The sequence below is a fragment of the Phoca vitulina genome, unplaced genomic scaffold, assembly GCF_004348235.1.
Source record: "Phoca vitulina isolate PV1807 unplaced genomic scaffold, GSC_HSeal_1.0 scaffold20, whole genome shotgun sequence".
Classification (NCBI taxonomy): Eukaryota; Metazoa; Chordata; class Mammalia; order Carnivora; family Phocidae; genus Phoca; species Phoca vitulina.
The window spans coordinates 19,753,084-19,770,172 of record NW_022589723.1 but is presented as its reverse complement, the minus strand read 5'-3'; the positions used below and the strand labels follow the sequence as shown (position 1 = coordinate 19,770,172).

Below are 17,089 nucleotides of genomic sequence, written 5' to 3'. Positions count from 1 at the left end.
TCCTAATCCACAAGATAAGAAGGTGGTATCAGGATCAAATGTATAATATATGTGAAGTGCTGAGCACAGTTACTGTCACAAACATGAACAATTATTAACTTTTGAAAAGATCTTAAATCTTGATGACTCAGAGACCTCTAGCAACTCAGCAAATCTGATTAAGGGTTTCCATGACTTGACGTTTAGCTTTTGTATTTGTAAGTACTGTAGTCGCTTCTGAAGATAGGAACCAGAAAGAATCACTTTTCATTTCCTTATACCTGTGGTTATAGAAGGTAGACAAACAGGAGCCTCAGGAAAAAAGGAAAAAAAAAAAAAAAAAAGACCAGCCAACCAAGTTAAGGGAAGGTAAAGGATTGTTTCTAGTAAACAGTACCTTAGCAACAACTCCCCAATCTTTCTCCCTTAGAAACAAATGAACTGCAATGAATTTAATGAACCACTGGAAACAAGTTAGCCTTGGAAAAGATAGCTTGCCTTTCTTCTTGTTGCTTCAAGAACTAAAAGTACACAAATTCTAATTTTTTTTATTCCCTATGCAAGACTAGCTTTATTGACACATTTAAATTAATTCTACTGTTCTTTATTTCCACAAAACTTTATGATGAAACAGATTTACCAAGCACCATATTTAAAATAGTGTATTTCATGTGATGATTCTCAACCACATATTCATGATCATCCTTTAGCTGTAAGTCACAAAGTTGTTCTTTTGGGATACTTGAGCAATTTCCTTCACATTTGCAATTGATTTACTGTAGTTTTTACAGAATTAAAGATCTCCATGTTTAGGTGATCATTCAGAGCCTGGAACTTCAGAACATTTGCAGTATCAGCAATACAACTTAGAGGCCAAGAAAAAAATATGGCAATATTCTTTGCTAGAGTACTATATTAGTTTCCTAAAGCTACAGTAACAAAATACAACAAACCTGAGTGGCTTAAAACAAATGAAATTTATTCTCTCACAGTTGTGAAAGTGAAAAGGGTGAAATCAAGGTATTGGCAGGGCCATGCTCCCCAAGAAGTCTCTGGGAAAAATCCTTCCTTGCCTCTTACTAGATTCTGGTGGCTCCTGGCAATCTTTTGCATTCTTTTGGCTTGCAGCTGCATCGTTCCAGTCTCTGTTTGTCACATGACCGTCTTCCCTGTGTCTCCTCTGTCTTCAAATCCCTCTCACTTTATAAGGAAACTAGTTGGATTTAGGGGCCCACCTCAATCCAATATGGCTTCATCTTAACTTGATTACATCTGCAAAGACCCTATTTCCAAATAAGGTCACATTCACAAGTACAGGGATTAGGAATTCAACATAATATTTTAGGGGGTGCAGTTCAACCCACAACATGTTCCTACTATTATGAGACAATACCACAAGGACCGTGAAAACGTATCCTTCACATATGAAGTTTTTGCCACCCACTGATTTCCCAACTCTCTAGCTTTAAGCCACTAGGGAGAAAATGCCAATCAGTATTAGGGGTACAGTTTATGGATATGTACAAGAAAACTTTATTGGTCAATATAAAGTTTGACATGTATTGAACTCCAATTCTGTGCTTGGTGCTAGAGATAGAAGAAGAAAAGGGTACCCATCTCTACTTTGGTGGAGCTAAGTCTGGTAGCCAGGACTGGTTCCATGACCTTGGTAACAGTAACAGCCTTGTGTTAATAAAGTGCGCAAACCAGTTATCCTCAACACCTCAGCCAGTAAAAGAACTTAGAGAGACCTCCATTAAATAACACAATTTTGTTATATACTGCCTATTTCAGCAAAACCTGTAAAAGGTGAGGGGATTACGTCCTTGCTGAAGATGAATTAACTTTTTTGAAGTTACTTCTAAGTCTTTGGAACACTAGGGGAAAGCAAAATGGAGAGCAAATCAGATGGAAAAAGGATAAGGTTCCTGTCAGCTATTTTGACTTCCTTGCTTCACCGACCCTTAACCCCTCACCAAGTAGGAACCAGTGATGTTTGTTTTGCTTGGGTGCCCCAAAGTGCAAACACATTTATCACCAACACTTAGAGTTGCCATTGTGGGAAGGTCCTTATTTCCAGCCCACCTGGATATGTTTTATGCAATTATAGAATTGTTTTAGAATTAGAAAGGAAAGGAATTAGCTTTTGTGAGAGTCAAAACACTTCATTTTTATAGGTGAAAGAAGGCTAGAGAATGTGACTTGACCAAAGCTATGCAACTATAGTAGTCAGGACTTCGAGCTCTGTAAGAGAAGTGACACTGTTTCTCATCACCTTGTATTCTGAGACTAGCGTATGCCTACCAAATAGTGAGTGCTCAGTAAGTGTGTGCTAAGTGAATGAAACAACTGGAATAATGAATGGGTAAAAAATACCTCTTTTAAGTACTCTTTCCTTTGCCATAATGATCTCCAATTATTAAAAAGATTTAAGATTCCTAATAAAAAGCTAGTCTAACAAATGTTCAGGCATCATCATTTATCCATGTGTTATTAAAACTTAATTATTTAAAATGACTCTTCTTTGTGTTCCATATTATTCAATATTCTCGGCTTCTGCTCTCAACATTTTTCTGCTCTTTATACTTTTTGCCATTTAGGCAGAGGAAGAGGAGCTAAACGACAGATCTAGCTCCCAGATCTGTTCACCCACTAAGCCTTTTACAATAGCTGTTATCTGGTCCCAGCTGTTGCGCTAAATTTAGGATTTTGGATTATCTGGAAGTGTTCTTTCTGTCTCCCATTACCAAGGTTAATTGAGAAGTGATTGTACAACAAGTAAAATTTCATAAAGGAAACTACATAATACAGTATTCAATAATATCAAAGTCAGATCCATGGGAAGTTAACATTTGTAGCAATTACATAGATTATGGAACTGTTGCCATTTGTCAGAAGTTTCATCTTCATGATACCAGGACATTTCCCTGAAAATGAAATGTTACCCTCCTGAATGTTCTGCCCTGTTTGGGTTAGATACAGTCTTAAATTTAATCACTGCAGTTGCCAATGTAATTTTACTGTACATATCAAAACCTCTAGAAAATTAGTATTTTTCACAATTAAAATTTCTTGTATCTGATAGATGGCAAAAAAATGCAATTTCCAATCTTGTACTTTAGAAAAAACTTTTCGATGTAAAAGTCATACTGTAGGGCTTTGGAAACCACAGAAGAGTACAAAGACTAACGCAAATCACCTTCAGACTTACCCTAATACTTTCCTGTTTTGATTCTTGTATGCAAAATTATTTCTAAAAAAAAAAACAAAACTTTTTCAGATGAAACCAAAGAGCATTGCAAATTTTGTACTTCTCTTTGTCTCTGGTTTTTTTTTTTTTTAATATTTTATTTATTTATCTGACAGAGAGAGACACAGCAAGAGAGGGAACACAAGCAGGGGGGTGGAGAGGGAGAAGCAGGGTTCCTGCCGAGCAGGGAGCCCGATGCAGGGCTCGATCCCAGGACCCTGGGACCATGACCTGAGCTGAAGGCAGCCGCTTAACTGACTGAGCCACCCAGGTGCCCCTCTTTGTCTCTGTTTTAAGCTCACAACCCCATATGTACTTTGTCTATAAACTGAGCAGCTAATAGCTTCAGCCTTGTTAGGACTGCTTTTTTTAATTACAGCAGATCCTTGTCATCTGTTTGTGTTTAAGTGATGACACGACATCACAACACGAAATGTCATCATGTCACATTGTTATAGGACAACAAAATTACAGCTCCTCAACAATAACACGGTGTCAAAAGTGTCCTCCTGCCATGAGTCAGTGTTTTAGATGTTGTAAAAGTTATTTTTAGCACAGCAAGTACCTCAGGAGCTTGGGTTCTGAATCCTACTAAAATCTCTAGTGATTTGGGGAAATCTAGGGTGAGAGGGGCTTCTTGTTCTTTAACTCCTCACTCCTTGACGCGCATGGCTGCCCCCTCTTCTGTCCCTACCACATTAGACCCGGGTTCCACCATGTGCTGCAATCCACTCGGGCTCGGTCACAACCCAGAGCCAACATCCCAAGTGGAGGAGGAGGAGACTATAATTATCCTTCACGTCTGGGGCAGGCCCTGGATGACATCTCCCCAGTTACCCTGTGCTCTAATAGCGCAGCTCCGAGTCCCGGTCCCAGACGCCAGCAGCCGGCTCTCAGCGCTGGCAGGGCCCCGCAGCCTCTCCAGCCTCCCGGCCTCCGCCGGCCCCTCGCAGCTGCCATTCCCGCCCCCCCCCCCCCCCCCCCCGCTCTTGCAGCCGCCGGGCACCTGCACCGAAACCCAGGCCCCGGGGCTAGGGCCCCGGGGCGTGAGGAGTGTTACCATAACAACCGGGCGCCCGCCGCGGAGGCCGCCGGGGAGGAAGTGACGAGCGGTGGGTTGGCTGTTGTTGGGACACGTGACCCGGGCAGTGTTTTGACAGGGCAAACAGCAGAGAAAGAACTGGGCGAGCGAGGGGGATCGGGAGCTGGGGCGCCAGAGCTAGAGACAGCGGGCGGGCGAGGAGCTGGCAGAGGCGTGGGGCAAGCGGGCCGGCCGGGGCGACGGGCGGGCGAAGCCCGGGGGCCGCGGGGCTCGGGTGCGAGTCGGGCAGAGGGACGGGCTGAGCGCTGGGAGCGGAGCGAGGCGGCGGCTGAGGCGGGGGTGGATGGCCACAGGGGCGCCGGGGAGCCGCGTCGGGCTTGTGGTCTCGGGCCCCCATGGTCCTCTAACGCAGCCCCGGGGGCCGCTGCGCGCCACACTCCGCTCTCGCCGGCCCTGCGCCTCTCGGAGCCTCGGGTCTGAGGTGGGAGTGTGATGTGAGCTGCTGGGCGAGCGGCGGAGAGAAGTGCCAACAGGAGGAGGGTTTGGGACGGGAGAGGAGAGCGAGTTAGTCAGCAGAGGTCGGTGGAGGGAGCCATGAAAACAACTCTCCGGCGGGGAGAGGGGCAGGCGCTGCGCTCGGTGCGCCGGGGCTGAAGGAAATCCGGGGCCGTGGAGGGACGGAAGGGGCCCGCGGAGGGCAGGCTGCGCCGAGCAGGGGCGAGCGCCCAGCTGTAAACACCCCTCCTGGGGCCGACCTCAGGCCTGGCCGCGCAGGGCTGGGGGCTTGGTCGGGGGGCGACCCGGGACAGCCCAGTAGAGTTCGTTTGGGGCTGGGGGGCTGGGCTCGAGGAGAGGACTGCGTTTCTTTTGACCCTTTTATTGTGTAAACTTGGCCGCGGTTGCCACAGGAAGGCTAGCCAGAGGGTAATTACACAGGTGAGGCCCTGCGGGGCGGGCGGAGCTCCTGGCGCGGCGCTAGGGGTCTTGAAGAGTTTCCTGCGCGCAGGCAGCAGGACGGAGAATTTCTATACCAGCCCCTGCGGAAGTGCCACTGTTCCCAGCGGCGTTTTTTACGAAGGGGTTAGTTAGCTTGTGTTGCTTGAACCTTTTTTTTTTTTCCTTGCCTGTACCTCCAGGTTATAAATAGATCTTTCTTTGGTTCAGAGACGCTGTGTCAAGGAAGGACACTTTGGCCTGGAGAGCACACGGGCGGGGAAGAGGGGTGCTGGGGCCCGAGGAGATGGGGGAGGCGGTGCATAGAGTTTTGCTTTTTTCAGAGCTGCCGATGGTGCTGTCATCGTAGTTAGTGCCGGGAAGAGGCCTGTTAACAGGAGGTTTCTTGCAAGATCCGGGTGTCGGAGCAGGACTAGATTAATTTTATTTTGGTCCCTTTTAGCATTTTGAAAACGGAGCAGTACCCGCAGAATCAGCGGCAAGCCTGTTGAAGGAGCCCCCAAGTGTACTTTACAGCACGCTGGGTGGAAACTGGATGTGAAAATGAAGCCAGACCGAGGTAAATGACTTACTTAAGTAGGATTTTTTTTTCCTGTGCCCCATTTTATAAGTGTTAACCTAATTTTGTAGCAGGGTCAGTTATTTGTCCATTACATATGACTGCTTGTTTCTGTTACAGGTTCCAGCTGGTGAGATAGAGAAGGGCATGTGGAAGGAAAGTTAGGATCTAGATGGGAGGATATATTCTTCAGAAGTGTAAAGTAGTAGTTTCAAGAGATACTCTAGTGTAACTCAAAATGAGATTATCAGGAACGGCATTTGTATCTGTTGCCACAGTAGTTTGCATCATTTTAGATTTACAATACTCATTTTTAGGTAAAGTCAATCTAACTTCAGCTTTAAAGTTTAAAAACGTTTTCACCTTGAGAATTTGAACCTGATAAATTGAGAAAATTTAAGATTGAGTTGACAAGTATTTTATTATGATTATTGCTTTTACTAGCTGATTTTTGTGCTTTAGGCAAACTCTAAAAGTTTGCAAAGTACTCCAGGGGCTTATTTAAATATCAGCATAAGTAAATGGGTCATTTCCTTTCTAAACCTGTATTTTCTGGATTTATGAGAATGACGTATACTCTGTTTTTCAAGGACTTCAAAGGAATTAAAAACTATCAATCTTCTTTTGATTAATGGCAAGGACCAAGTTGAGAAGATTATTAATATAGTAGTAGTTAGGAGTGAAGGCTTTTTGGTCAGATGGGGGTTTGATACTAAGCAACATTGTTGGAAGAGGATTATTGTATTTGGTAGGGAGCTGGACTAAATGACAAGAGTTAAGCCTTTAAGATTAGAAATGTTAATTTAGCCTCCTATGAATTAAATGCTCATTTTTAAAAAGATATGTAATAAACTGGTTGTTATGTCCATACTTTTTTCAAAGTGTATTAAAAGACGAATTTTCTTTTCTGGTTAAAATATGTCTTTGGTAATAGTGTCTTTTAAAACACACTAGAAAAAAAATTAAAAAAAAATAAAACACACTAGAAAGAAGTGGAGAAAGCCATACTTACATTAGTGGTTTAAATTAGTTTTAAGTGTTTGGCTGTTTCTTAAAATCAGCTATGTATGCATGAAATACTATCAAGTGTATTGTTACTAAGGAGGTTGCTTGTGTAGAATGCCAAGTTGAGACTTTTGGAAAGTTGTGACTTTGGAAAAATGGCCCCAAGATCAGTAATTGCATGTCAGAATAAATAAGCAAATAAAATCAAAGTTGCTATTTGTTTTGGATTTTGTTGTTGTTGTTAAAATTTGCTTTAAGGTTGTAAACAGCTTAAAAAATAATATTTGCATACATCTCTATTTTAGCCCAAACTAGTACCAAACACAATAAAATGTTTTATATATATATATATATATATATATAAAACATATATAACATATCTGTATATATCTGTGTGTATACACACACACACACTCTGGTATATAGTATGTAGTATATAGTATATACTATGTAGTATATATACACGTACATACTGATTACTAGGAAAAATATACATTTATTAAGACTCAAAGAAGTGACTTTTTTCTCTTTAAAATTGTAGCTTTCCTTAGCATTATGATGTAAAGAATTGCAACTTTAGTATTGAGACTATATTTCATAATAATAATATGGGTCTTCAGGCCCATGGCCTTAAAGTAGTATCTTTTATTTTGCAAAATAGTATAGATAAGCAGAAATAAGCTTTTCACACTATGTGAGTGTGGTCTTGTATTTTCTGTTCTACTTTCTATTTTTAAAATTTGCTGTCACAACCCACTGAATTGATTTCTTGACCTGCAGTTGGAAAGGCATATGATGGGCAATACTTAGCTAGATGACAGTAATATTTCACTTTTTTCTACATTGGTGTCTAAGACACTGTGTGAGTTTTCTGTATAATTAAAACTTTACTCTTTAAATGCCAAAAATATATTTTCCATTGTAATCATGATATGTGGACAGACCTCTAAAATAGGGCTAGAAATGCCCAATAGAGCTATTTAAATTTGAGGGTTTTTTTTTGTTGTTGTTGTTGTTGTTTTTGCCTCTAGCTTAAATCACTTCAGCCTGTTTTTTTTTTTTTTTTGTAAGATCTGATTTTTAAATTCTCATGCTATCAACAGTCTTTGTTGTTAAAATGTTTATTCTTGCCTCCTTTTAATTTCACTGCTTTTAGTCTCTGGGCTAGAAAACTCAGTAACCATACTTAACACTGAATTCTCTATAAAATAAGAGTAAATAGGAGAACCCTTCAGATTTCTTTCAGAATCTGAGTAAAGTGTATGAATTCTAGTGTAGAGAGAGACTGAGATATTTGCTTAGCAGGATACAGCTGAGCTTCAGAGAGTTTCTAAATAAGTAGTTGGTTGACTAGTTTAAAAGGTCGGTTTAAGTGAGGAACCATAAAAATAACAGCTTTAATTATTTCTTTTTATCTATGCTCAAGGTTCTTTTGGGGGGTAAAATGGGGTCTGTTTCTCAAAGTTACATATGATCTTTCTTGTATAAATCGCACCAATAATATACACCTAAGATTTCTAGTCCCCCCCCCACCTTCTCCTGAGATTTCTAGTTTTGATTTCTTAAAAGTAGAATAAGACTTTGCAGAGCAATCTGAGGATGTATCTTTTACATTTAAAAACATTTTAAAATTATTAATGTTTCACAGACTCTTATATGTGTCTTGCGTACACAGAAGTCAACAGGAAATTGTTTTGGAGGAAGAAGGAATATATATTCATCAAATATGTTCTTTCCAAAGCATTCAGCAGTTTTCACAGAAATAACTTTTTTGCACTCATTTCATTGGTTTGTATAATATTTAAATAAATTAGTTATTATAAATAGGGTGGCGTAAACAACTTTTGAGAACAAACACCAAATTCTAGTTAAGCATACAACTCAACTAGAAGAAATAGAAATGTGCAGACAACTGGAAAGTGCCCTATTCGCTGCTATGGTCTGCCAGTTTGCTTTATGGAGGCTAGGGAAAGCATTGGTGGATCTTGCTAACTGATTAAGGGAAAGTCACTTAGGAGAGCTACTGTACTTTCAGATAACTAAGACGTTACTGTATAGGGTAATAGCTACATTTCACAGTAGTTATAGTATTTTACCATAGTCTGAGGTAAAAAAAAAAATTGGGGGGGGAGGGGAAGAGAGAGAGGGAGAGAGAACCTTAAACAGAAACAGGCTCCAGGCACAGCACCAAGCCCCAGTGGGGGCTGGATCTCACAACCCTGAGATCACGACCAGAGCCAAAATCAAGAGTCGGATGTTTAACCGACTGAGCCACCTAGGCTCCCCTAAAAAAATTTTTTTTTAATTTTTTTTTTTTTTTTAAAGATTTTATTTATTTATTTGAGAGAGAGAGAATGAGAGAGAGCACATGAGACGGGGGAGGGTCAGAGGGAGAAGCAGACTCCCTGCTGAGCAGGGAGCCCGATGTGGGACTCGATCCTGGGACTCCAGGATCATGACCTGAGCCGAAGGCAGTCGCTTAACCAACTGAGCCACCCAGGCGCCCCTTTTTTTAATTTTTAAGTAGTTACATAACATTACTTGCGCAGTGCAGCCAAAGATGAGTCTTTGATGTTATCATTAGCACATCAGACCTACGTTTGTTCCTTGTTCCATTACTTGCTAGCTAGGTAATCTAGGTAATCCCTGAGAGTCTCAGGTTCTGTGTACAGTGGGAATAAGCCTAACTTCTTATAGTCGTTAGAATGAAATATGACCATGGTTAGGACATAGTAGGTTTCAAATAAATGGTACCTTTTATCATGTTAAGACATTTTAGATGCTTAATGGTTGGCCAGTTACAAAATAATGTTCAACAGAGGAAAAATAATCAAATGTGCAATAACCTCATATTTTGTTCTGTTTAGTATTCATAGTGTTCAATCTGCTAAGGCTCAAGCAGATTTAATCAGCTTTTAATATGTAGTCATCTGAGAAAACATAAAAGCTATGAAAGGATGCTTCACATATATGTATAATTTCTTTATACTTCATTTGTTATTATAATTATAGCTTAAAATGTAGGGGGTGGAATGGGTGGACTAAGCTTCCTGGGAATAGATTTTTAAATATATTAAATGCATTAACTGCTGACCAGAGCTGGGCAGCTGGGAGGTCAACAATGTTACTCTACCTTATACCCAAGGATGCAAAGTTTGGACCTAGTCCTAGATAGATATTGAATGCCCAGTATTAGAAGTCTAAAGCATGGCTTTTGCATAGAAACAATTAAAATATTTTATGTTTTAATGTTTAATAATTATTTGTGTTATATATGTGTGGTATTTCTGAAGTCCTAAATTTTTTGTATTGTATGAAAATCTTAGTAGAATAAAAAATCTTTTTAATTAAAAAATGTTCGCTTGCTATGCTTTATGCTTTGGTTAGAAACAGTTTTTTCACTAGACAATTCTAAGAAGGTTATCTGAGCTTATCAACAATTACAAAAGACTAAGACCTATAAAATCTAGTAAATCATCAATAAATTAATTCAAATATACTGTTTCAATTCATATTTAAATGCATATTATAGGCCATTTATCATTCTTAAATAAACACTATTAGTGTAAAACCTGTTCCACAAACAAAATACCAAACAATTAGATGTTTTCTGAAGTTAAAACTGAGAGGAGTAGTCTTAATTTTTCCCCGTTATAGATTGAATGTTTGTGTCTCCTCCCCCTTTCCTACCAAATTCATGTGTTGAAATCCTAACCCCACAAAGTGATGGTGATAGGAGGTGGAGCCTTTGAGAGGTGATTAGGTCATGAGGATGGAGACCTCATGAATGGCATTAGTGCCCTTATAAAAGTGGCCGAAGAAAGCCCTTCCATCATCTCAAGTGATGGTGAAAAGATGGTCATCTATGAGGAAGCCAGCTCTCACCAGACTGAATCTGCTGGTGCCTTGATTGTGGATCTCCCAGCCTCTGGAACTGTGAGAAATAAGTTTCTGTTGTTTATAAGCCACTTTGTTTATGGTATTTTGTTACAGCAGCCTAATGAACTAAGACTCCCCCCTCATCCTTTTTATTATAATACAAGTTTAGGCTTTAGCCTTAGTTTTTGTTTTTTTTTTTTTAAGGATTTTATTTCTTTATTTGACAAACAGAGACACACACAGCGAAAGAGGGAACACAAGCAGGGTGAGTGGGAGAGGGAGAAGCAGGCTTCCCGCAGAGCAGGGAGCCTGATGCAGGGCTCGATCCCAGGACCCCGGGATCATGACCTGAGCCAAAGGCAGACGGTTAACCACTGAGCCACCCAGGCGCCCAGTATTTTTTTTTTTTTAAGATTTTATTTATTTATTTGACAGAGAGAGACACAGCAAGAGAGGGAACACAAGCAGGGTGAGTGGGAGAGGGAGAAGCAGGCTTCCCACTGAGCAGAGAGCCCAATGCAGGGCTCGATCCCAGGACCCTGGGATCATGACCTGAGCCGAAGTCAGACGGTTAACCACTGAGCCACCCAGGCGCCCAGTATTTTTTTTTTTTTTTTAAGATTTTATTTATTTATTTGACAGCGAGAGAGACAGTGAGAGAGGGAACACAAGCAGGGGGAGTGGGAGAGGGAGAAGCAGGCTTCCCGCTGAGCAGGGAGCCCGATGCGGGGCTTGATCCCAGGACCCCAGGATCATGACCTGAGCTGAAGGCAGACGCCCAACGACTGAGCCACCCAGGCGCCCCTAGCCTTAGTATTACAGCAGTTTAAGAACTTACCTCGGGTATACTGCAACCCTGTTAGCCTCAAGCAATTCCTTCCTAGGCAAATGAAATAGGAAAGAACTAGTAAGACCTAGAAAAAAAGAATAGCAAGGGAATTAGTTGCCTTGCTTATTTACTTAAAATAGTTCATTGTTAGCCAATGTAAATCAAACAATAGAAATGACAGATGTCTGAGGAAAAGAAAAGAAATGTTGATTAAGTAGAGCAGCCTTTTATTAAATTCCCAGGTGGAGGTGATAGTGGTAATATTAATAATAGCTAACTCTTGTGCATACTATGTGCCAGGCACTGTTCCCAGTAGTTTACATGGATAATTCATGTAGTCTTCACAGTTGCTCAAGGAAGTAGATGCTTTTGTCAGCTCCATTTTATAGATCAATGAAACTGAGTCACAGAGATATTTGGCAAGTTACCCAAGGTCACACAGCGAACAAGAGGGCTCGCCCTGATGTGAAGCAGGCTCAGGTATATATTCTTAATCCTCTGATGGATAGCAATGAGTTATGTTAAAATATTACAAGATACTGGGACCAAACTAGCTTGCGGAAAACACAAAATAGATCTGGTAGGTATTGTGATCTTGGAAAACTTTTCTCTGCCTCACCTTTATCTTTACAATGGGGGGAGTAATAGTACCTTGCTTTGGGTTATTTTCAGGATTAAATAAATGTATTTAAGTTGCTGAGAACTATGGCTGGCACATAGTAAACATTCAAATCTGAACTGCTTTTGTTATTATGAGACATACTCTAAGAAGTCAGTTATTTAGAGAAAGATGGGGAAGACAAAAGGGCTAATTCAACTGTACATATTTTTCATATGCACTGTGATCTCAAGTCAAAAGTTACTGTTGGTCTATCATCCATTGACACTGATGGGTCTTGACACATCAGTAGCTGTTAAATAACTTGAATTAACTTCTGAAATTAGACACTAATGGGATTGACATAGACGTTCCCTGTCTATATGTTTTTGCCAGTCATCTAGTAAGAAGGAAATGATTCAGTGGATGGAACACTGTCATTTCTTTGAAGCATGAGAAAAAAGATAATTGGAAGGCAGACTTCAGAGGCTAATGTGTATATAGGGAGCATGATTTCAAAGGTGATTTCCTTTTCAAAAAGTGAACAAACCCATGGAACCTGAGCATTCTACATTGTGAGCAAGTATAGAAAAAAATTAAATGAAGAAAATTTTATTTACTTTTTTGTCTTCTCAACTTTGTATCTAGTTATGGGAATGTTTTCCTCCCATTTGAGGCTGAGGATATTAAAAAACTGAGATAATATAAAAAAAAACTGAGGTAATATCAGACTTAGAATTTTAACTTAATATTGATCTTTTTTTTTTTTTTTGTAGTGAAAAAAGCAAATTGTAATACCTGGAAACAGTACTTCTTTTTCAGTATGTAAACCAAAGTCAATTTGTCAGTAGTTCTGTCTTTGCTCAAATGGATGAAAAATCAGAATAGTTCCTTTATTATATCAGACATTTGTATTAAGCTGAAACAGGATAGACTGGGTAACAACACCAGTACCAAAGTCAAAATATTGGACAGTAATCGATGTGTAATACTCATGATACTTAGCAGTAATCTGAGTTGAGTTTTCTCATATTTTCCTTTTTATATGAAAGATATTCATCCAGTAAGAAGGCCTTTTGCATTTTTTTCTCCTTGTTCACCCTGCCCATTCCTGCTGCCTACCTTGTGGGTTTTTGACAATCATTCAGGGCCTTGTATGGCCTATTCCCTCTGCCTAAAAAGCCTTTCTCTCCAGACATGAAATGGATGGCTCCTTTTGATCTTGGCTTAAATGTCATTTTTCTTAGAGGCTTTCTCTGACTACCCTGTCTTAAGTGTGCAATTAATGTTAGCTGATTAAATTAGATGCCCTTTGTTGTTCTATGTCAGCAGTCTTGTTTCCTTCGTAGAATTGACCACATTTTGTCATTTTTTGTTAATTGTTTGTCTCCGCAACTAGATTTTAAGTTCCCTGAGGCCAAGAACCTTGTCTCTTATTCAGCTGTATTCCCATCACCTAGCAGATATCCTTATATATGGTAGATTCAGTGTAGGTGCATGGGAGGTGCTTAATATATATTCGTTGAATGAATGAATGACTAGTGTTTCTCAATGTTTGTGGAGCAAATAGTAGAAGCAGAGGTCAGCAATCACTGTTGTACTCACACCTACTGAAATTCTGCCAGTTTAGGGATTTGTTTGAATTATTGACTCTTAGGCTATTATCACAACTTTATGCACAATTAAAAAATAGATTTTAAATACACTTGCCCATAACTTAAAGGAAGGTTATATTTTTAAATTGATTAAATCTCTTTGAATTAAAATACTGTGTTGTAAAATAACAAAGGAGTAGGCAAAAGCTATTTGGTATAGGTGGTCCCTGTTTGTACACATCTGATTAACAAATGATCCACCCACAAACATTTGCTGGAAGCTCTCTGCCATCCATCCACCATGCAGAATTTGTTCCTGTTGGCTATTTCTCTAGGGAGAGAGGTTAAAGTGGTTGAAGAACTTCAGGTTTATGAGTACAAGAGGTAGGCTTAGGTTAATAGGAAAAAGACTCAAAGGATTTAGAGTTTAAATTCAGGATCCATTCTATCACTTAGTTCTATGACTGGGGTCAAGTCCCAGACCTGTTTTCTCTTCTGTAAATGTTCCAGGACTCAAAGTGTTGCATCTGAGCTTCAGGTGAGATGTGTCAAAGAACTTTATAAGCTATGAAGTGCTATGTATGTTGACTAGTTTACCCAGTGGGAATAATTATTTGTGTAGATGAGCAAAGGGCCAGCTGCTGCTAAGCACAGCTAACTGCATCTTAGTTGGGGACACTCAACTAAACATCCATTCACATTGTGCCTGATTTTTACTATTTTCAAAGTTATCTGTCTCCTGACTAAAATTATACCAACTAGAGATTCACTTAGATTAATAAATATATATTTAATTAAACATTTTTAACGAATATTAAAATGATGGCCATATTTTGGTATAAAATTGGCTCACTGAGTCCTTTTTAGCAGCATGCTATAAAGCAGGAAGAGTTAAAATCCTGAGGCTTTAGGGTCAGACAGATAGAAATTCTAACTTCAGCACTTAACCAGCCAAATGACCTTGAGCAAATTGCATAGCCTGTCTCAACTTAAGGTCTTTTTGTTCTAACACCATCAACCTTAAGGACTGTGGGAGAGATGAACTGAGAATCTATGGTTCAGCACCTAGTGTATGCCTGGCACAGGATAGGGATTGCTAAGTGTTTTACTTCCAGGGATACACAGCTTGAATCAGCTGCACCGAGGAAATGAGTGTTTTCATGCTCTGTTGTGAAGACTAGTCATTACAGGCATAAGAGATCAGCAGATCCTTATTGTTACTCTGAATCTTGTATTCTGCAATATACTACTAGAGGAACTCAAAACTAGCATTGAACTACACATCTGTAATGTGCATGCAGCGAGAGGAAAAGTAGGTAATTGGAACACACCAACTATTTCTGGGTGATAATACACCACAGTGAACATTTAGAGCAGCGTTAGGGTAGAGAGATTGAAGCAGAGGTGGACACTGGAGGGAGGTTGAAAATATTTAAGTGGTGAGATGGTGCCCCACATTGCTTTTTTCTTCATTTCAGAATATTACCCAGGATTGATTTTAGTGCTTGGAGCATGGCCCTTCTACTTTGAATTCAGACTTCTTCCATGATGCTGCAAGTAATGGTCATTGTAGGTTAAAAAACCTTTGGTAGGCTAGCCTGTGAATCTAATCATAATTCACACTATTAATAAGTAATAATATTTATTCCAAGTATGACCATTATTTGGACTTAAAGTTATCCTTTTGAGGGGCACTTGGGTGACTCAGTCAGTTAGGCATCCAACTTTTGATTTTGGCCCAAGTCATGATCTCAGGGTCCTGGGATTGAGCCCCACATTGGGCTCCCCGCTTAGTAGGGAGTCTGCTTGTCTTCCTCTCCTTCTAACCCTCACCCCCCTCGTGTGCTCTGTCTCTCTCTAAAATAGATAAATAAATCTTTTTTTTTTTTTTTAAGTTTTTATTTATTTATTTGACAGAGAGAGAGATAGCGAGAGCAGGAACACAAGCAGGGAGAGTGGGAGAGGGAGAAGCAGGCTCCCCACTGAGCAGGACCCTGGGATCATGACCTGAGCCGAAGGCAGAGGCTTAATGACTGAGCCACCCAGTCGCCCCTAGATAAATAAATCTTAAAAAACAACTTATCCTTTGGGAGCACAACTGATTTTTCATTGGGATTAATGTTTTAAATTAATATGAATTTTCCATTTTTTATTCTCCTGCTTACCAAACTTATATGTTCTTGAATGGAATTAAAATTTGTTATCAGTATCTGAAATCAGGCCATTTATAAAGCTTATCCTCACATCTAGAAAATTCTTTTACATTTTTTAACCAAATTAACAATTTTCTTTTGTGAAGTGCTATCATATTTCTTTCTTTTTTTTTTTTTTAAAGATTTTATTTATTTGACAGAGAGAGACACAGGGAGAGAGGGAACACATGCAGGGGGAGTGGGAGAGGGAGAAGCAGGCTTCCCGCAGAGCAGGGAGCCCGATGCGGGGCTCGATCTCAGGACCCTGGGACCATGACCGGAGCCGAAGGCAGACGCTTAAGGGCTGAGCCACCTAAGCGCCCCTCATATTTTTTTTTCTTTTCTTTTCTTTTTTTTTGAGAGAGAGAGACAGCATGAGCGGAGGTGGAGGGCAGAGGGAGAGAGAGATTATGACCTGAGCCAAAATTAAGAATCGGACACTTAACCAACTGAGCCACCCAGGTGCACCTCTAGTTTGTTTTTTTTTAAAAGATTTTATTTATTTATTCATGAGAGACAGAGAGAGAGAGAGAGAGAGAGAGGCAGAGGGAGAAGCAGGCTCCCAAGGAGCAGGGAGCCCGATGCGGGACTCGATCCGAGGACCCTGAGATCATGACCTGAGCCGAAGGCAGACGCCCAACCATCTGAGCCACCCAGGCGCCCTCTAGTGGGTTATTTCTATCTAAATTTATAATAGTGAAAGAATATGTAATTTTATCACTTAATATTGGAAAATTGCTTTTTTCCACCCAAATTTTTATTTAAATTCTAATTAACATAGTATAGTAGTGGTTTCAGGAATAGAATTTAGTGATTCATCACTTACAGTATAACACCTAGTGCTCATCATGACTAGTGCCCTCCTTAAGAGATGGTGGTCTTAAAAAATAACTTTAGGTTAAAACTGTCATATTTGGTGTACTTGATCAAAGGATACTAATGCACAAAATTCTGATTTAATCATTTTACAAAAGAATTGGCTATAGGAGTTCTTTAAACTTCCTACGTTGCTTGCTCTATAATTTATATCTAATTTTTAAAAAATTTAAACCCACAGAAAAGTTGAATCATATCATTAATCAAATGCCTTTTCATTGGTTAATTGTGAACATCTTACCACTTTCATTTTATCTCTCAATAGGTAGGTGGGTAAATTAAGTAGACACGGGGGTTTTCATTTTTGTTTTTTGTTTTCATAATTTGAGAG

The 17,089-nt window shown here is 39.9% G+C and overlaps 1 protein-coding gene across 5 annotated transcripts in view; it reads left to right on the top strand.

Moving 5' to 3' along the window:
- Positions 1-4,397: 4,397 nt before the first annotated feature.
- FAM214A (family with sequence similarity 214 member A) overlaps positions 4,398-17,089 on the top strand; it is a 97,455-nt gene continuing 84,763 nt past the window's right edge. Inside the window, exons 1-2 of one of the 5 annotated variants that reach the window (XM_032416952.1) lie at positions 4,398-4,545; positions 5,668-5,784. In XM_032416952.1, coding sequence (XP_032272843.1) covers positions 5,769-5,784 — 16 coding nt within the window. In that variant the 5' untranslated portion in view covers positions 4,398-4,545; positions 5,668-5,768. The other 4 variants (XM_032416951.1, XM_032416950.1, XM_032416949.1 and 1 more) reach the window with 4 other exon arrangements.